Source organism: Saccopteryx bilineata, chromosome 1, assembly GCF_036850765.1.
Source record: "Saccopteryx bilineata isolate mSacBil1 chromosome 1, mSacBil1_pri_phased_curated, whole genome shotgun sequence".
Classification (NCBI taxonomy): Eukaryota; Metazoa; Chordata; class Mammalia; order Chiroptera; family Emballonuridae; genus Saccopteryx; species Saccopteryx bilineata.
Genome location: NC_089490.1, coordinates 62632244 through 62653631, shown reverse-complemented (window position 1 = coordinate 62653631; position 21388 = coordinate 62632244). Strand labels below are relative to the sequence as shown.

At 46.8% G+C, this 21388-nt stretch overlaps 1 protein-coding gene across 3 annotated transcripts in view; it reads left to right on the top strand.

Moving 5' to 3' along the window:
- The window catches only part of GABRR2 (gamma-aminobutyric acid type A receptor subunit rho2), a 37433-nt gene extending 16279 nt beyond the window's left edge, over positions 1 to 21154 (top strand). Inside the window, exons 3-9 of one of the 3 annotated variants that reach the window (XM_066254257.1) lie at positions 5721 to 5788; positions 6220 to 6443; positions 7544 to 7626; positions 7826 to 7966; positions 13125 to 13277; positions 14587 to 14783; positions 18564 to 21154. In XM_066254257.1, coding sequence (XP_066110354.1) covers positions 5721 to 5788; positions 6220 to 6443; positions 7544 to 7626; positions 7826 to 7966; positions 13125 to 13277; positions 14587 to 14783; positions 18564 to 18875 — 1178 coding nt within the window. In that variant the 3' untranslated portion in view covers positions 18876 to 21154. Of the gene's footprint in view, positions 1 to 5720; positions 5789 to 6219; positions 6444 to 7543; positions 7627 to 7825; positions 7967 to 13124; positions 13278 to 14573; positions 14784 to 18563 lie in introns of all 3 variants that reach the window. The other 2 variants (XM_066254259.1, XM_066254258.1) reach the window with 2 other exon arrangements.
- Positions 21155 to 21388: the final 234 nt, after the last annotated feature.

The following is a 21388-nucleotide window of genomic DNA, read 5'->3' as shown; positions in this document are numbered from 1 at the left end:
TGATGCCAGCTCAGCCTGACACCTCCCTTTCCTTAGCACTCACACACACCCAGCAGGTCCTCTGAACAAAGATGTCCGGCACTAGTGGGGTTTCTCTTCTCATTCCTGTCTTCCCTTCCTATTTTATTATTTCTCTAAAAGGAACTTTCTTGTGGATTGATATTTGAAAGTTATTGGTAGAGAGAAATTTGTCTAAGACTAGATATCCCTTTCCAGTAAGGAAAGTGAAAAGATTAAAAATCTAGCAGCTTCCTAGTAATCCCAGGGATCAGCTGAAACAAATACCTGGTCTAAGCTCCCAGCTGCCCGGGTCAGGGCCGTGTCCCGTTTAGAGGGACCTCCAGGGCCCGGGGCTTCTCTTCCGTTAGTTAGAAGAAATATTGTGATACTGATTTTTTAACATGTAAATTTAATTTTTTAAAAATGTGTAGACTATACATAACATAAATGTTACCATTTTAACTGTGTTTAAGTGTACGGGTCAGTGGCGTTAAGCACATCCACATGTTGCGCAACCATCACCACCATCTGTCTCCGGAACTTTGTCCTTTTCCCCATCTGAAGCTTTGAGCCCACTGAACAGTAACCCTCACTACCCTCTTCTCCCAGCCTGTGACAACCAGCCTTCTACTTCCTATCTCTGTGATTTGACTAACCTAGGGACCTCATGGAAGTGGCATCCTACAGTTTCCCCCTGCTTTTTGTGACTGACTTATTTAGTTAACATGATGTCTCCAAAGTTCATCCATGTTGTAGCATGTGACAGCATTTTCTTCCTTTTTAAGGCCGAATAATAGTCCATGGCATGAATAGGTCACATTTTGTTTATCCACTCATCTGTCAATGGTTATTCGGTTGTTTCCATCTTCTGACTATTGTGAACAATGCTGCCATGAACATGTGAGTTTAAATACCTGTCTGAGGGCCTGCCCTCACCACTGTGTGTATCTACCCAGCAGCGGGATTGCTGGACCTTATGGTGGTTCTGTGTTTGATTTGTTGAGGACCTACCACACTCTTCTAAAGCAACTGTACGGTCCACATCCCTGCTAGCACAGTGCTGATTTTTAATTCAGACCGTGTAGCTGGGAGGTGAGAGTTCCTCTGAACCCTACCAAGGAGGTTGTCAGGAGGGTCAGGAAGAATGGTGGCAGCAAAGTTGGTTAGGTTCTCCAACCAAAATGCTACTGTTCTTAAGGCAAATATGTATTTTCTTTTTGAGCTGTTACTATGTGTCAGGCAGGGTCTGTGACAATTGGTGACAGCAGTGGTGAGCAAGACAGTCACAGTTCTTGTCGTTTTTATGTTCTACTGAGGGAGACTAGTGTTAATGAAATCCTCACATCCAGATGTCAGATTGTGAGAGCTGCTAGGAAGGAAGAGTCAGGAGCTGTGAGGCTGGCGCAACGGGCCTGGTCACGGGCGCAGCAGGTCTAGTTACGGGCGCAGCGGGTCGCAGGCCTGGTCACGGGCGCAGCAGGTCTAGTTACGGGCGCAGCGGGTCGCAGGCCTGGTCACGGGCGCAGCAGGTCTGGTTACGGGCGCAGCGGGTCGCAGGCCTGGTCACGGGCGCAATGGGCCCGGTCACGGGCACAGCAGGTCTGGTTACGGGCGCAGCGGGTCTGGTTACGGGCGCAGCGGGTCGCGGGCCTGGTCACGGGCGCAGCAGGTCGCAGGCCCAGTCACAGGTACAGCAGGTCTGGTTACGGGCGCAGCGGGTCGCAGGCCTGGTCACGGGCGCAATGGGCCCGGTCACGGGCACAGCAGGTCTGGTTATGGGCGCAGCGGGTCGCGGGCCCGGTCACGGGCGCAGCAGGTCTGGTTATGGGCGCAGCGGGTCGCGGGCCCGGTCACGGGCGCAGCAGGTCTGGTCACGGGCGCAGCAGGTCTGGTTACGGGCGCAGCGGGTCGCGGGCCCGGTCACGGGCGCAGCAGGTCTGGTTACGGGCGCAGCGGGTCGCGGGCCCGGTCATGGGCGCAGCAGGTCTGGTCATGGGCGCAGCGGGTCGCGGGCCCGGTCACGGGTGCCAGGAAACAGCTGCCTCAAGCAGCCAGTGACTAGAAAGAAATGCCGAGGAGCCACTCTAGCCCAGAACGCTTATGCTATTGGAGTCCTTTACATTCCATTGTTTTGCCCGAAATAATAGATTGTTCTCAAGGAGTCCACTGGGGAAACACATAAGTAAGTGCAACCAACTGTCAGAGAGCCGTCAGTGTGGGACACCTCTAGTGATGGAGTGGGAGAGCTGGGGGATTGGTCAGTTCTGCCCAGAGAGAGGACCAGAGGAACCTTCATTCGGAGGTGACGCTCACAATGAGTCTAGAAGGACATGCAATGAGTGGGTGAGCCCAGTGGATGGAGAAAAGAGGCCACTTCTCTGGCCACACTGCCTGAAACCTCACCAGTGACTTCGATTGGGCTCACCAGATCCTCTCTTAAAGCAGAAAACTCACAGCTATGTTAAGGAGCCGTGACATGAAGGCCTCGTTCATTTACTAGGCTATTTTCTAACACCTGATAGGACTCAGTGCCGCTGAATACATAAAATTGTTCACAGAAGAAGAAGAAGAAGAAAGCTCAGTAATTTGGAAGAATTTCTCCCAAAACCAGGGTTTGGAAGGGCCACAAAATGGAGAATTCAGGAGAGCCTGGGAGCATTAACCTCTGGCTTTGGGCAGGTCAAAGGCAAAGGCCAACTCCATTGCACTCAGACAAAGGAGGGCAGGGATTCCAACAGCTCTGGGGCCTCCTGAGTACACAGAATGTTTACCTCCCACACCACAGTTTCCCTGTGAACTTGAGCTGCACTCCCGGCTGGCAGTACCTCCAGAGCGCCGATGCCCCCCTCCCAGGCTTTATCACATTTCTCTTGGAAGGGTGGCTGGAGCTGTGGAGGGCGAGGCAGGCCCTGAGAACAGAGACACAGTAACAGGTATCAAGCAAACTGATATATTTTATCTGTAAAATGTCCTTCGCCAAAACCAGCTCCTGGTTAAACACTGTGAGCATTATCTGAAAACCAGGCCACAGGGGAGAGAGTCCAAAGAGGGTGATGGGCATATTGTTTGTTCCCTTTGGCTTCTGGACCACTGGGTGCTGCTGGTCACATGGTGAGCGGGTCGAGAGCACAGCCTCCACGGGGAGCAGCACCACCGGGAGTTCAGAGCTTGCACTCTGGGCGTGTTCATCTCTCGGGCTAACAAAGGGACCGGAGGACCAGGAATTAACCACCCCACTTCCTCGAGGGCAGTGTTGGAAACACACAGCCCTGTGCAAGGGTGCCGGGGTCTGAGTACTGGGAGAGAGCCCCAGCCAGGCTGCTGGCAGACCCTCCCTGGCGTTGTAAGGCCCTCCGGAGACACAGACCGGCCAACCAGCCCTGAGGAGGGGTCCACCTCGCTACACTGAGCATTCCGTTTCTGGTGCCCTCGAAGCGCTGCTGGAGCCAGGAACGAGAAGAGGAGGCGGCCTTTAGAGTGGGGCTTTCTCATGGGCTCTGACCTAAGCCATCTGTTGAGGAACACAGGAAAATAGAAAGATCAGCTTAGGCCCTGATTTTTCTGAGAGGGGGAAAAAGTGAAACTAAAAAGATAAAGTATTCATTTGCTTTCATGTTTAAGAACACAGAAAATATCTGTTAAGCCAAATTCGGAGGGCCCTGAAACATGAAAGACAGGAACAAGGTCCTTCGTTTACACATCAAAGCTTTATTGTCTAGCTTGGCCAAGCGGCGGGAACTCCGACAGAAATCTGACGGAGAGCGCGCAGGCCCTTTGTTCTACTTAGTTTTTATAGTTTTATAAGTGGGAAGTACAGAAGCAAAAATTGCAATTAGGAGCCCCTTATCACTATTGGTTATAGTCATATGTCCTTTAACATGATAGGACCACGTTCAATTTGCAAGCCATACATCATTTTGGAGAAAACAAAATTTACAAGCCAACACAATGTTAGAAAGATGTCTCTACATATTAAAGGCATTCCTGTATTATCTAGTGTTTATCTGCTATCTCTCTGTCCAGAGTCACACACGCATTTATTGAATACATAGGAGAGGTAGTTTCGGTGGGGACAAATGCCCGCGTAATGGCTCATTGCTATAAGAAAAGGTTTATTTTGGCTTTTCTCTCCCTGCACCTGGCTAGCCATTCACCCCTTTCCCCACAGGTGTGGTGGAATGTCTGGGAATCCATGTTTTCCTTCCCTTTACATTTACAATACAATGCCAAGGGCCATCCTGACTATGCCAATCACACAGTACAGAGACTATTCTCACAATTTCTCTGCACACCTTAACCCAAATTAATAAAATGTTCTCCAAGCCTCTTATAATATTAATATTAATTCTGTAGCCTTTGGTACTTTACAACACCTGCGGGTGAAATGTCTCAGGGGCTCCTCAATATCCACGAAATCTCGCTAGTAATAAATAAAATGCTTCCAGTCTATCAAACTCAGCCAAAATCCTTCATGTTGGGATTGCGAGTGTTAGCAGGCCTATTAGTGGAGGGGGCGTCAGTGAGCATCCAATGCCCTGGGCCACCTCCAGAGGCCCTCCTGCCTCTGCATTTGTGCTAAAACAAGATTGAGCCTTCTAGTTCCTTCTGTGTCAGGATCTCTGACTCTCCTTCCCTTCCCACGGCCAAAGTTTTGGTCCCTTCTGGTCCACTTCATTCCCTAAGAGCCAGACTTCCCCTGCCAGCCTAAGGTTCTCCCCACTCCGTCCACTGTGGGTGGGGCTCAGAGGCCTCAGTGCAACAGGGCTCGCCAGTGAACAATGCCTACTCCCCGGGGTCCAGTCCAGCTGCCACCTGACTCTCAGACACATTTTTGGCCTGAATGTAATAGCACTCATTCATATGTTTGACAGACACAGATTTTTGTTTTTTCCCATTCTAGGTTTTAAAATCTAAAAAATTTTATGGAAGCATAATATACATATAAAAAAGTGCACAGATTGTAAGTGTATAGCCCACTAGGTTACTGCAAAGTGAACCTCTATTGTGACGATCACCCAGACCAAGAAGGAGGATGGGAACTCACAGAAAAACTGGTTTCAGAAATCTTACCCCAGGCAAGGTGGAACTGAGTGCCGGCTTCTGGGCTGTGTGGTTTTGTGCTTCTCACCTGACGTGGCCCTAAGGGATTTCAAAACCTTGTGTGGTGTCATCTTTCACTGCGATCCCACCGTGCACAGAGATCCCATCTCCCTTCACGTCACAGCCTTCTCCGGGGCATGCCTCCAGCCCTCCGCTCGGCACTCTGTAGGTAGAGTTTGAATGATCCAATGACTCCCGCCCTGAGCATGCAGGTGTCCCCACCCTGAGTCAGAGCTTTCATTTTGTCCTTTTTAGAGGTCACAGGAGGACCAACAACCAGGGTCTCCCCTCAAGCACTAGAGCACCGTTAGTAGTTCTACCCTACAGAGATGGTTCTGAGATTAGAAGGTAGTAATCCAGCTCTTTGACTCAAGCAACAAGCATGGATCGAATATCCACCTTGGCCCAGGAGGGGCACATAAGGCAGACGCAGTCCCTGCCTTCGTGGAGAAAACTCAGGCACCCAACACATCAGGAAATAGCAAGAAAAACCTCATAGGATTTGAGTCCCTGCCTCATCCCTGCTCCAGTTGGGCTCCCCTGGGCAGGGGTCTGGGGCTGTCTTCCAGCCGGGCGGTGCGGGGAGTGTGCCTTAACCAGCTACCTTGGCTCTTCTGCAGGCCCTGCCATCCCGGTGGGTGTGGACGTGCAGGTGGAGAGCCTGGACAGCATCTCGGAGGTGGACATGGTACGCAGTGCCCTTGGTGGGCAGCCTAGGGTGTGGGGTGTCGGGTTACTTGAGAGCCTGTGACTGGTGGGGCTACAATGGTGCAGGTCGTGCCTGGGTGGGCCGAGCCGGAGTCGGAGGGAACAGTACTGGGACTTGGAAGTTGGCCCAGATACAGTAAAATCTAAGCAGGGGTTCTCAAGCTTCATGGGTAAAAATAATGGGGAGTTGACTGAGTGCAGGTCCCTAAGCCCTGCCCTACCTAGGCTTTCTGATTCAGAGCCTCTGGGAAGGAGGCCCAGCACTGTGTACTTAGCGCCCACTCCTCCAGCGGTGCGAGTGGTCCGGTGAACCACACTTGGAGGGGAACGGGAGGCAAACACTTTCAGGTTAAAATTCTGAAAGGAGGTGAGCTCCCTAAGCCGTGTCTGTCTGGCCTGCCCGGCCCCCAGGACTTCACCATGACCCTCTACCTGAGGCACTACTGGAAGGACGAGAGGCTGTCCTTCCGCAGCACCAGCAACAAGAGCATGACCTTTGACGGCCGGCTGGTGAAGAAGATCTGGGTCCCCGACGTCTTCTTTGTTCACTCCAAAAGGTCGTTCACCCACGACACCACCAAGCAGAACATCATGCTGAGGGTGTTCCCCGATGGGCACGTGCTGTACAGCATGAGGTAACTGCCCGTGGGGTCATGGTTTCTTCGTCCTGGCCCTAAAGAGTTTGCCATTGTGGTTGGGTCTGTGGGCTACATGGGATGCTACAGGCCTCTGATGTCCGTCAGAACTCTCTAAGACAAAATGGCCATGTTAGATTCGGTGACTTCCCTGTCATTGGGGATCTTAAGCCTGGGTTACTAGACTAGAGGGGCCTGAATGAGCTTAGGGCAGCAACACCCTTCTATGTACCTTCCACCCCTGAGACTTCTATATGCAAGTTTATTGGTAATAAATATTTTAAAAAAATACCTACTGTTTACCTGACCAGGCAGTGGTGCAGTGGATAGAGCATCGAACTGGGACGCAGAGGACCCAGGTACAAAACCCCAAGGTCACCAGCTTGAGTGCAGGCTCACCCATCTTGAGTGTGGGATCATAGTCATGACCCCATGGTCACTGGCTTGAAGCCCAAGGTTGGTGGCTTGAGCAAGGGGTCACTCAGTCTGCTGGAGCCCCCCAGTCAAGGCACATATGAGAAGGCAATCAATGAACAACTAAGGTGCTTCAATGAAGAACTGACGCTTCTCATCTCTCTCCCTTTCTGTTTGTCCCTATCTGTCCCTCTCTCTGTCTCTTTCTGTCTCTGTCACACACAAAAAGAAAACAACGAAAATACCTACTGTTCACTGAGTGCTGTTGCAGGTTGGCTTCTGGGCTAACTTGAGTGATTATACAATCTTATGCATATCCTCCTGGCCTGCTTGTACAGTTCACTAGAATTAGGTGCTAATACCTTTGGGTGGGGTGTGGGGAGGGGCAGAATCTTCCAGGTGTTTCTGAGGGAGGCTTGTTGAGAGCAATGACAGGAGAGTGCGCAGATGTGAGCCATTAGCAGCCAAGACCCTCAGCAGTTAGGATCCAGGCAGAGCCCCAGGGATATCTCCTACAGAAAGATAAAAGTTCAAGTTCTGTATCTTAGATACCTGGGTTTCCAAACTTCTGAAATAGATGTGAGGAGGCAGCTACTCTTGGTGGGGTCCCTGTTCTCCTTACTCTGAGCAGGTGCATGGGCCAAGAACTCACTGCATGAGCCAACATGTGTGTTTGGGTTGTCTAGGATTACAGTCACTGCCATGTGCAACATGGACTTCAGCCACTTTCCGCTGGACTCCCAGACCTGTTCTTTGGAGCTGGAAAGCTGTAAGTATCAGTATGCCTAATGACAAATCTTTGCCTTATTCCCTGTCCAATATTTGTGCCATTTTAATAACCATGAGACTGAGTCCTGCCTGCCAGTGTTCAGAACTGTTTACTCTTATGCTGGTGTAGGATTTCCCTGTGGCTTCACCCTGCATCAGAAGCAAAGGAGTCAAATTAACTGATTTTTCTCTCTCCAAAGATGCTTATACAGATGAAGATCTGATGCTGTATTGGAAGAATGGGGACGACTCCCTGAAAACAGACGAGAAGATCTCCCTGTCTCAGTTTCTGATTCAGAAATTTCACACCACTTCCAGATTGGCCTTCTACAGCAGTACCGGTAGCAAGCGAACATTTTTTTTTTTCTTTTTTTGGTGGTTCTTTCTTTTAAATTTATTTTTATTTTTCAATCACAGTCTACATTCAGTATTATTCTGTACTAGGGTCAGGTGTATGCGTAGTGGTTAGACGCTCATACACTTTACAAAGTGGTCCAGTAGCTAACTTTTGCTTGGTTTGTTTCCGTTGTGAAAGAAAACACGTTAGAATTCTTCTTCAGCTGAACCTTTCCCCTCCTAAGGAAAATACATTCTTCTTATTAAAGTAATTCATAGTCCACCAAAACATAAACAGCACTTAAAAGCAGAGAGTAAAAAGTTGTTCTCTTCTGAAATCCCATGGCCAGAGGTAATCATTTCTAACCATTTAGCCAACACCCTTGCCGACATCTTGCTTTATGTAATTTCATGAAAGTGGGGTTATATTTTACATGCTAATCTGTAACCTGATTCATTCAACTTAACGATAGGGATGGATAGCTGTCTGAGGCAATGCCTATATACCTATATTTAGATCTATAGATTCAGTTTTTAGTGCTAGCGCAGCCTCTTCTTGGACCCTGGGCTGTGTCTGTAGTTTTGAGAGGATCCATTTGTCAGCCCTTCTCTAATCTCGCAATCAGTTCTTATGTTAATTTCTTTCTTTCTTTTTTTTGTATTTTTCTGAAGTTGGAAACAGGGAGGCAGTCAGACTCCCGCATGCGCCCAACCGGGATCCACCCGGCATGCCCACCAGGGGGCGATGCTCTGCCCATCTGGGGCGTTGCTCTGTTGCAACCAGAGCCATTCTAGCGCCTGAGGCAGAGGCCATATAGCCAATCTCAGCGCCCGGGCCAACTTTGCTCCAATGGAGCCTCGGCTGCGGGAGGGGAAGAGAGAGACAGAGAGGAAGGAGAGGGTAAGGGGTGGAGAAGCAGATGGGCGCTTCTCCTGTGTGCCCTGGCCAGGAATCAAACCTGGGACTCCTGCACGCCAGGCCAACACTCTACCACTGAGCCAACCGGCCAGGGCCTAATTTCTTAGGACTGTCATAACTAATTACTACAAACTGGGTGCTTGCACCTCCTGAGGGCTCTAGGGAGGGCTCCTTTCTTGCCTCTTACTAGCTTTTGGTGGTTGCTACATCACTCCAACCTCCTTGGTCACATAGCCTTCTTTCTGTGTCTCTGTGTCTTGACAAGGTACTGCATATCTATGTCTCTGTATATCTACGTCCAAATTCCCCCTTCTCCAAGGACGTAAGTCATTGGTTTATGGCCCATCTTAATCCAATATGACCTCATCTCACCTTGATTACATGTACAAAGACCCTATTTCAAAATCAGGTCCCATTCACAGGCATTGAGAGTTAAGACTTCAACATATCTTTCTGGGGGACACAATTCAGCCTGTGACTGCTCTGCAGTAGCTCTGGGACCTTAGAGGACTTCTCACTTCATTACCCTTTGTCTCAGTGCTGAGATGCCCAGGCCCTTTGATGGGAAGGTTTTGTGCTACTGTCACCCCTGTACAGTCACCATCTCCCTGGTCACCTGCCCGCACCCACAGTCTTTGGTTCACAACATCCAACACTGGAGAAAAGCGAGCCCAGCCAAGGTTGTATTGGTGTCGAGACAGCCCACGCCTGCTTCGCTTTATGCCCACAATGCTCATCCTCATCCCACTCTTATTCATTCTGACATGTATTGCCATGCAATTTTTTTTTCTCATTTATTCTTGGCACGTTCAAGTCAACTCTCTAAAACCATTATTGAGAGTTTCTTATATAGTTTTCATAATGTGCCACTGTTTTGAGTACTTTATGTGAATTAACTAATTTCTACCCAACAAACCTTGCTGTAGATGTTACTATCCCCAGTTGACAGATGAGAAAACTGAGACTAGGAGGAATTCAGGTTAACTGAAGTCACACAGCTATTAAGTGGCCAGGCGAATTGCTTTTGTCACTATGTGTACTTCTTAGATGTTTTCTACATGGGAATAGCATGCTTGTTTGTTTTATCCCCGGTTAGAACCTGTCTGGAGTCCCGATTAAAATTTGTCTTCTTTCTGCTGCCATTATCTGCTATGTGCCAGCAAGCAGGTTTACCACCCTGTCTCAGGGAGGCGAGCTGTGCTCTCACCCTAGACTGTTTAGAACACAGAGTGTCCATTTTCACAGCCTCTGGTTCATGCCTTGTGTTTCCAAGGCAACCCTCCCTGTTTTTCTTAGACAAAAGGAAAGGATAATGGAGCAGTCCTTCACGGAATAAAAGCAGCTCTCAGCCCATCTGGAAAGGCCCTGTACAAACCTACGAAAAAACATGATTTGTTTCATTTAAGCTAATGAGATTAGACAAAGGCTGTGGGATGAATAAATAATTAGTAGTTTCTGTGTATTTGAAGATCACTTTCTATTTACCCACTGCACTAAAGGCTCCTGCCTCATTCAAACAACCCCCAAACCTGCACGGTAATTACCTGTCAAGCTGTCTAGAGCCACACTGCTGTTCCAGCCTTTTGCTGTTGGTCCAACCCTTCCTTTACCCGACTCAGGTGCTAACTTTCTAACCCAGCCAGATGGCTTTTGTCACCTCAGCAGCACTTCTCAGGTGCAGCCTGAGGTCTACCTGCATCCAAATCACCAGGAGAGGGTGTTTGACAAGCGGATTTCTGGGCACCATTGTAGCTACTGGGTCAGAATCTCGAGTGGAGCCCAGGACTCTGCCTGTTTAACATGTGACTCTTATGTATGTCAAGATTCAGAGACTGTTTCTCTTAGCTAATGTTGTTCTCAAACGATGGTGCTCGGCCAGCAACATCAGTATCAGCCAGGAGCAGTGGGGGTGACACTCAGCAGGGTTTTAACTGGTCCCCCAGCGATGATGCACACAGACCGCTGGGCCCCATTCCTCACACTTGCTTGTCAGCAGATCCTGTGTGTGATGCTCTTGCTGCTGGTCCAGGAGCAGCACTTTGAGAACCACTGCTCCAAGTCAACGTTTCTCAGCTCTGGCTGCACATTAGAATTACTTGGGGAGTCTTTTTGTTGTTGCTAGCTAGTACTTTTTTTGTGTGGTAAATTACATATAACATAGCATTTACCACTTTAGCTATTTTTAAGTGTACAATTCACTGGCATTAAGTACACCCACAATGTTGTGCACCCATCACCACCATCCATCTCCAGACCTTGTTCATCATCGCAAACAGAACTCTGTACTCATGAAACAATATCTCCCCATTCCCCAGCCCCAGCCCCTGGGAACCTCTGGTCTTTTTTATCTCTATGAATTTGACTATTCGGGGTAACTCATAAAAGTGAAATCATATATTTGTCCTTTTGTGACTACATGTTTCACTTATCATAATACTTTCAAGGTTCATCTATGTAGAAGCATGTGTAAGTAAATATTCTATTCTGTTTTAAGACTGAATATTATTCCATTGTGTGGATTATATTTAACCATTCATCCATCGATGGACATTGGCTTGTTTCTACCTTTTGGCTATTGTGAATGGTGCCACTATGAACCTGAGGAACTTTACATGCCTATCCCTAGGTCCCCATCCCAGACCAATGAAATCAGAATCACCCTGGGATACAGCAGGGCTTTGGAGAGTAGTAAAGCTCCCAGGGTTCCTTGCATGCAGCAGGCTGAGTCGCTGTCCTCACCCTGCACTGCTCCAGCTTACACTCATCTCCTCCATGAGATCTTTCTTAATCATTCTATCCAATAGTTCCTAAAGTTTCCTTTTCCAAAACCTAAGCTACTCGCTGCTTCCCTAGATGGACATTTCACCATCCCCTTCAGGCCCTAGCACAGCACTCACATGCAGCGGCCTCGGTGGTCACTGCACAACTGAAGGGACATAGTGTGAGAGGAGCCCTTGCCTGGAAAGATCTAAGTCTGTCTCCATCCCCTTCAGGCCCTAGCACAGCACTCACATGCAGCGGCCTCGGTGGTCACTGCAGAACTGAAGGGACATAGTGTGAGAGAAGCCCTTGTCTGGAGACCTGAGCTCTGACCCAAGTTCATCCTGACTCTTAGAAAAGCCTCTGAGAGTTTCCTCATGTCCCAAGTAAGAGAATTAGACCCAATCTGGGTTTCAATTATTTACGCAACACCATTGGGAAGTCTGTCGGACATACACCTATGCTGCCATTGACTTAATTTTTTTCTTCAAGTCAACTCCCCTCTCATACTTTATTTTAAAAAGGAATTTTACCTCACCATCATCCGTAGGAAACGGATATCATTTACCACTAATAGAAAATGACTTTAATAATAAATGTTATGAACACAAACAAAATAGCACCTGCCTCTGTGCTCCTGAAAGCATCTTGTTGTCACCATTGTGTGTACCTCTTGCTTTGAGGCACAGAGCTGGACCGTCTCTGAGTTCTATCGTTTCCTGACGAGGGTGGGCGGAGATGGGAGTGGGGTGGGGTGTGCACACAGCTTCAGCTCACTCTACACATTTATTCTGTCCTTACACTATCTTTGGTTCCAGTAGTTGGGTAATAATATTGTGGGTCATTTGAAACCTTAACATTTTTATCCTTTCTTTTTTTACAACCATTAAGCAGTGATTCTCAGATTGCTAGAGTGAAATAAATAATATTTATATCCTCATTTTTTTCCAAAGGAATGAGCAAATGGTAAATGACTTGCACAAGATGGAGTGACTTCCACACAGTGGATGGGGTGTCAGAAATAGAACTGATGTTAGACTTCAGAATTCTGTGAACGACTTATTTCTTCTGTGATGAATGTGGAGATGGACTACGCTGACTGATCTCGCTGGCTCCTGCCTTGGTGGTGTTGGCTTCAACAAAATAGAACCAGTCACTCAGGAAATGTGGTTGTGGTTTGCAAAAACAAACACCAAACAACTTAACCTAGACCCCTATTTATTTCTACCTTTCCCCAAAATGCTGTGGAGAGAAGTTAGATATTACTGAATAAAATAGTTAATGTACTAGATACCAGCAAGATATTTATTCATAGGAGAGAGGGCTTAGACTTTGGAAAGGAAATAGTTACATTAAGCCCATAGGTCACTCCTGTGTAACTTTCTGCTGAAGATGAGAGCCATGTCAAGGAGAGAGGGGCTCAGGGGAAGGAGTTTGTTCCTGCCTCTCAGTGGAACCTCACCGGCTTCTTCCTTGTCCCCCAGGCTGGTACAACCGTCTGTACATCAACTTCACCTTGCGTCGCCACATCTTCTTCTTCCTGCTCCAAACCTATTTCCCGGCCACCCTGATGGTCATGCTGTCCTGGGTGTCCTTCTGGATCGACCGCAGAGCTGTGCCTGCCAGAGTTTCACTGGGTAAAAGCATTTGATAAGGTGTGGTAGGGTGGTTATTATTATTTTTTTCAACTGACCACTATGTAAAGAAAAAGTAAAACCATTATTCAGAGTTCTTAAGTGATGGGCTGTCAGAGTCAAAGGAACAAACGTCCCTCCTATTTCTGGTTCTCACCTTCCCCACACTGCCCTCATTTTCCTGGGCTACATTATGAAAACGATAGCGAGCTAAAGTAACATCAACTCTGCTCGAATAATTTTAGAAAGACAGAGCCTATTTGGGGTACAGACTTCCACCACCAGCAGTGTTAGAGCTCAGTACTTTGATAAATAATGTTACAAATGCCAAAAATGTATTCAGTAAGTACAAAAACTTTGTGTTTTGGCTTTGTTTTGACAGACTAAGCATTTGGAGGTAGGGTCCATGATACATGATTTCTGGGAAGAAGATCCTGGTGACTTGTGGTTTTAGTCCTTCACAGACTCCGAATTTCAGAGTGAATGTTTACAATGAATTCTTTCTTTATTATTTTTAAGTGAGAGGAGGGGAGACAGAGACAGACTCTCACATGTGCCCCAACCAGGATCCACCCAGCAAGCCCCCTACAGGGTGATGCTCTGCCCATCTAGGGCCATTGCTCTACAACCGAGCTATTTTTTAGCACCTGAGGTGGAGGCTCCACGGAGCCATCCTCAGTGCCTGGGGCCAACTTGCTGGAACCAATTGAGCCATGGCTGTGGTGGGGGATGGGGGGGGAGAAGGGGATGAAGGGGGAGGGGTTGCTTCTCCTGTGTGCCCTGACTGGGAATCAAACCCGGGGACATCCACATGCTGGGATGACACTAACCATTGAGCAAACTGGCCAGGGCTACAACTAATTCTTGTAAATTTGGACAAAATCAGGTTGGGCCCTGAGAAATGTGAGGGTTTGACCAGCGAGGCAGTGTGAAGAAGAAACTAGCACGGCAGACTTCCAGGAATGTGCACAGTCTCCATGGATTTAATAATGGAGGGAGAGTGTGTTCATTCCTTGAGGTTTGGGGGGTTCCACTGAAGGTGTCCCTTTAGTCCCTGTTTTCAATTCCACATTTGAACAGGCCCTTTCTGAAGCACTGCTGCCCTTGTCAGCCACATCACAGAAATCCAGTGCCCCAAGGTGCTTAGAGTGAGAAGAGACAGGCAGCAGGTGGGCCGGGAGAACAGCCAGCTGCTTGTGGAGCAGAGCAGATCCTCCTTTCTCGTTTGAGTGAAGCCTGGTAAATGTAAAATAGTGACTTAGTCAAATTCTGTTCCCTCATCGGCGGCTGAACTAAAAGCAGGGTGTTGCAGGAATCACCACGGTGCTGACCATGTCCACCATCATCACCGGTGTGAACGCCTCCATGCCCCGCGTCTCCTACGTCAAGGCCGTGGACATCTACCTCTGGGTCAGCTTTGTGTTCGTGTTCCTCTCGGTGCTGGAGTACGCCGCGGTCAACTACCTGACCACAGTGCAGGAGCGGAAGGAGCGGAAGCTGCAGGAGAAGGTGAGAGAAGTTTCCTTCGGCTCCTTGTCCCTCTCCATGCTACTAGCAGGATGAGAATGGAGGGAGGGTTGCATGTAGAAAAAAGAGATGTTGAGGCCTGACCTCTGGTGGCACAGTGGATAAAGCATTGACCTGGAATGCTGAGGTCGCCGGTTCAAAACCCTGGGCTTGCCGGGTCAAGGCATATACGGGGGTTGATGCTTCCTGCTCCTCCCCTTCTCCTCTCTCTCTTTCTCTCTACTCTCTCTCAAAATTAATAAACAAAATCTAAAAAAAACAAATTTAAAAAAGGTTAAAAAGAAAAGAAAAAGAAAAAAGAGATATTGATGTAAAAGGAGGGTGATCCATTTTAGAATAGGTTCTAGTGTCTACATAAAGGACTTCACAAAGCAGAAAGTCTTTGGACAGACTAAGAACAGGAAGACATGGATTCTTTGGCCTAATTCTGCCACTTATGCTGGGTCCTTGTTTTCTCATTGTAAAAAGTATAACAGAATCGTCACCCTACCTTTCTTCCAGGCTTGTTGTAAGGGTCACGTAAAGTAATGTATGTGAAAGTTGTTTTGAAACGGTAGGGTTCTAGACACACATAAGTATTACTATTATTATTGAACATGTCTAGAGAGAACAGCTCCATACCCTATGGCCAGATAAGGCAAGAGTTCTAGGGGGAAAACAGCTTCTTTATTTACCAGTGCTTTAGCTCAGTGAAAATTTAGCCACAAATGACCTTAGTCTTTAGAGTCACTACAAGTACTATACTATCTATACTGTACTGCATTATACTATGCTATGCTATGCTATACTATACTATACTATACTAAATTACACTGTACTGTGAGATAGAGTGGAAATGAGGCATTGTTTCAAAGGACAAGATAGAAGGCAATGTGTATGGGACTTTGACACAGGGAAGGAAAGTATTTCATTCAGATTCAGATTCTTATTAATGATAATAAGAAATAAAGAGCAAACTTGTTACTAAATCATTGCTAGTCATTGCACTAATCAAAATGAGTATTCACCAAAAAGGTGTTCAGATCAGGGGAACTTTAAATTTTAGGAAAAGAGGAAGTATTGCCTTTTCAAAACGCCTTTCAATGCCAGCATTACCCCTGTTAAAAATTTCTACAATGTCTCCAAGTATGCTAGATTGTTTAAAAATTTATATTTAAAGTTCTATTCAAACCTTTTTACTTCAGCATTTAAACATTTGTTCAAATTAATAATAATCTGTACATTGATCATTCTCAAATGACTTTGGGATATATATATATGCTTTTTAATTTATAATCTGTTAGACATTTCTGTATAGAGCTGTTCAAAAAATAACAAAGTTTCCACCCAATGAATATGGGCTCATGACTAGTTCCCTGCAAATAGCTTGTACTTGTACATTGACCTGTTACCATATGATAGGGCCTGGTTTTTGCCGGTGATGATATGGCACTGTCTAGAGAGAAACAGAAATCACATGTGAGAAGACAATTGGGACCCAAGTCCAGCTCCCTGTTGTGTGAGAACAGATGCCTGGGAGGTGACAGCTTGTACTCCACTGTTGTGACATGCACCATTTAAAAGCTGAGAGGGGTAGTTGCTTGAGGGTAACCAGTGGTGGAGACACAAAATCTTTCTTCTGCTGCCCCACAGAGAAACCACTATTCACAACCTTGAAAATGGCCCCCAGTGGAGTTGAAGTTCCCAGAGTGGGAGCCCGGGAGCACCTGGCTTGGAGTCACCTTCTGAGTCTCTTAAAAATGAAGATTGTGGGCTGCACCCTAGACCTACTACTGAGTTAGAACCTCTGGGGATGGCACCCTGGAATCCTCATTGTGTTTCTGAAGTTCCCCGAAGTTCAACCTCCACTCCACAAAGGGTAGAGCTGACTGGAGCCTGCTAGGCTCACCCTGCTTCAAGGGGACCCACACTTTGGATTGAAGGGGGGGCCTCTGCCTCACTTGCACGTATTTGAATGCTAGGCATGATAATCCAGACTGTTCAACATGCCAGGAGCTGCTTAATTTTTCTTAGAAACACGGTCATGTGGAAAATTTTCATAATCTTTAACATTTCCTGATTCTAACTCAAAAGCTTGGGAGGAAAGTCTATTTTCATTTAGCAGAATGAGTTTCAGATCAGAGCAAAGAAAAGAAGCAAAGACCTGTGCCTTTAACAACAACAACAAAGGCTCCAGTGACAGTATCTCACAATTTTGTCAACATTTGGGTGTGATTATATCTAAACGGAAAGAATTGAATAGACGATCTCTTACTGACCTTTTATCACTAAAGGCTATGAGCTAGTCTATTCTAGGAATGTATTAATGTACTATATAATTATTATGGCTGATGGGATGAGACTTTGAAAAAAATAATGAAACAATCATGCCTGATTAAAAAAATAACCTCTCAAGCCACAAAAGATTTCAAGCGTAAGAATATTTCAAGTAATTCTATTTTTGTATTCTTTCATGGTATCCATTTGAGTATTTCAAGATTCCTAACAACAGGAGGCAAGTTGTGAAACGTCATTATTTCACTTTTCCTGGTGGAAAAACAGGCACTGCAGGGCTGGGAGCCAGGTTAGAAACATTAAATCAACAGGTTGAGAAGAATACACCCCTAACCAGTTGGCTGTATCAGGCAGGCCTCATGCCTTTGGCCAACACTAGCCGGTGCTGCACCAGCCGGAAGCCCTCTCCTTGTTGGCTCAGATTGTAAAAGAAGTTAAGCGAAACCTTTTCATACCCTCCAACTTATAATTTATAAACATTTTCACACTTGCAGAAATAGTTTTACAAAATAGTATAATATACATCCATGTACCCACACTTACATCCAACATTGTTAACGTTTTGCCATCTTTGTGTGATCTTTCTATATATGGGAATGTGGTTTTGTTGGAGTAGTTGAACCATTTAAAAACATATTGCAGGCATCATGACCCTTTACCCTTACACGTAACTCTTTTTTTTTTTTTTTGAAAGAGACAGAGAGAGAAAGTCAGAGAGAGGGACAGATAAGGACAGACAGACAGGAAGGGAGAGAAATGAGAACCATCAATTCTTCATTGCAGCATCTTAGTTGTTCACTGATTGCTTTCTCATATGTGCCTTGACTGGGAGGGCTACAGCAGAGTGAGTGACCCTTTGTTCAAATCAGCGACCTTGGGCTCAAGCCTGTAACCCCGCACTCAGGCTGGTGAGCCTGCGCTCAAGCTGGATGAGCCCACGCTCAAGTTGGTGACCTCAGGGTTTCAAACCTGGATCCTCTGTGTCCCATCCAATGTTGTATCCACTGTGCTACCACCTGGTCAGGCTACATGTAACTCTTTAGAGTAAGAACATTCTTCTAGTTAATCAGTTTTTGATCCATGCACAAAGAAGTGGAGTCCCACAACTGGAATAAGAATGTATAAGTTTAAAGTCTTGACTCTGACACGAGCTGTGTGATCTCAAGGGACTTGTATAGCCTCTCTGGGTCTTAGTTTCTTCCTCTGCAATTGAGGGCAGTTGGACTAATTTAGTGGTTCTAGACACTGGCTACATTGTAAAATAAACTGGGGGCTTTAAATTAGTCTCAAGTGGCTTATGGGTGTAGACATTTTTAGTCCCCATTAGGTGACTCTAATATGCAGCCAGGATAGAGACTCCTTAGCCTAAGTGATCTCTGGGGATCCTTCTAGTTGTGTCCATGGGGCTCTAGGTGCAGGGCGTGTCCTCTGCTCCTCTCACAAAGCCTAACCTTGCCTGACACCTTCCCTTGTGTTTGCTTCCCACAGTTCCCATGTATGTGTGGAATGCTTCACTCAAGAACCATGATGCTGGATGGCAGCTACAGTGAGTCTGAGGCCAACAGCCTGGCTGGGTACCCAAGAAGCCATATTCTTACAGAAGAAGAAAGGCAAGACAGAATAGTCGTCCACCTGGCCCTGGGCAGTGAATCCGGTTCCTCCAGGAAGAAGGGGCTTCTGAAGGGCCAGATGGGTCTTCGCATCTTCCAGAACACCCATGCCATTGACAAATACTCCAGGTTGATATTCCCTGCCTCCTACATATTTTTCAACCTAATTTATTGGTCAGTGTTTTCCTAGGAACTCCAAGGCTGTGCCGGTTAAGAGCCTAGACATCTACGGGGCCTGGACGACCATCTGCACGTGGACTTGCTGACCACGCCCCCTCAGCAGACAGCAGTAACAGCTGGGCTCCTAGGAGCAGTGCCCCCTCCTGGAGTAGCCCAGGAGCCTGCCAGCTGCCCTTCCTCACCTCCTGGGTTTGCCCCTTATTCATGCTATGCTGTTCCCCACCCTGTCTCTCTGGGATTATCTTCTTCTGTTCTTGTGTGTGAACAGGTAATGATAGACTCCTCCTACAAAAAAAAAAAAAAGGCTCAAATATCTTCCAGATGTTCTGAGATTCCAATGAAGCTAGGATTCAGTTGTGAAGGGAAAAGAAGGGCAAGTTTCCTAAGGACATTCTGGATAGCAGATGGGAAATTCGGATTCAAAATAGGAATAAAATATCAGTAAATCCGTACAATTTTGGATTAAGTGCCTATTTAAGAAGGAAATAGCTCATACCCTGGACAGGAAAGAATTTGACCTGTGTGAGTCTGGCAACTGGCATGATTTTGCAGTATTAGGGGACATTATTCATCCATTCAACTATTTACTGAATGTTGAGCACCAGGTGCTGTGGAAATGAACAGCTAGAAGTTCTCTTTGCACAGAGAATTCCTCTAAGCCTGTGCTCATTCTTCCAACCTTCTCCTGCCCTCTCTCCCACAGACCCATTCTGTTAGCTGGAGCTTTTCCTGCTAAGTCTGTCCAAAAAAGCATTTCCTGTCCCCTGTGAGGCCCTCAAGAATCCAACTCAATGCTTCTGTCCTGGAATCCCCATGCAGGGGGAGCCTAGCACTAGGGAGAGGGACAGGGACTGGAGAATTAGTGACAGCAGAACTTGGTCTGGGGAAAGAAGGGGGCATGGGTCTGCTGAGGAAATGTACCGTATTTCCCCATGTACAAGACATGGCTTTTTAAGAAAAATTTGGCTTCTAAAAACTGGGTGCGTCTTATAATGTGGTTGTAAATTTTTAACTTGCATTTCCTGCTTTTTCGTGCAGATGAGGAGTTGTATGACTTTTATGATGAATAAAACTTGAGTTCAATAACTTTAAGTAATACATTTTTTTTTCAAATTTCGGGCCCCAAAATTCAGGTGCGTCCTATACATGGGATCGTCTTATACATGGGAAATATGGTATTTCAAATGCTCTTTTTCCTCCCTTTCCAAGCTTCTTTCCCACAGGTGTCCTCAGTAAGCCCCATGTCTAAGCCCTGCCCCACTCCAGGGAACCCCCCCACCTGTGCCAACCCTAGAAAAATTTCCCCCTTATTTCTACAAGCTAGTGACTCTTTCCTCTAATACGGCTAAATTTAGATTAAGAAAGCAATCTGAAAAAGAAAAAAAAAAAAAAAAAAAAAGAAAGCAATCTGCTTTACTGAATCTGCAGTAAATTGTAAACAACCATTTCCCTCAACCCTGTTTTAGGTATTTGCTAATTAATGTAGTAGGATCTCTAATTAGTAGAGGACATGATTTTGAGAAGTGGGCCTTTTCTTTAAATCACAACACCTGGAATTAGAAGGCTGTTCTGGGGGAAATAGCCTTCTCAGTCAGTAAGAGTTTTTGCTTACTGAAGGAAGTTGTTCTGTTCTTTTCCCCACTGCCTCTACCACCGTCCTGCTCAGGGTCTGGGCGTTTGGTGTGTTGGTCAAGAGTAGACAAGTGGTACAGCCAAAGAGAGAGCATAAGTAACCCTGCCTTACGTAGGTCCAGGGAGCACTGGCCTGTGGAATCCGCTCCACAGCTCATGACTCCCAGGCAGGATTCTGAGTTCCTGAGGATCGGCACACACATGGATGCCAGAGCCTCCAGAACTTCCAAGTCAGGGGCCGGCAGCTACCTGACCCGCTCACGCCCTCAGTGTGACTGACTGACTGCACAGTTGCTCTCTGCATCCCAGCTTCTCTCGCCTCCTCCCCGGGCAGGCCCCTCCCATCCCTCTGTTCCCACATACCCTCCCGGTGTGACCTGGTCCCAGACGCCTGCTTCCCTACTCCACTGCTTATGTTGAGGACCAAACTCATCCCCTCCGGCCACAAGCCCTCATCTGACCTTCAGCCTACTGGTCCAGAGGCTGTAGTGTGTCCAGCTCTGGGCAACAATATGAACTATATATATAGATTACCTTGGGCAACTACAAGTTCAGGAGGTCCCTAAGACCCCAGGTTTAATAATTCTCTAGAAGTTTAAGGATTCAGAGAAAATGTACATGCTAGATGCATATATAGGAAAGGACACACTAGATCTCTGCTGTCCAATAGAGTAGCCACTAGCCATGTATCTATTTAAACTTAAAGAAAAAAAAAATCCAGTCTCTCAGTTGCATTAGTCACATTTCAAGTGCTCTGCTTAATAGCTCCATGTGGCTGGTGGCTACTGTATTGTACCCTGCAGATCTATAGAACATTCCCACAATCATAGAAAGCACTACTAGTGCCTCTGTAGATGAAGGAATCAGCCTGAGCAAAGGTGTGGGAGAGGC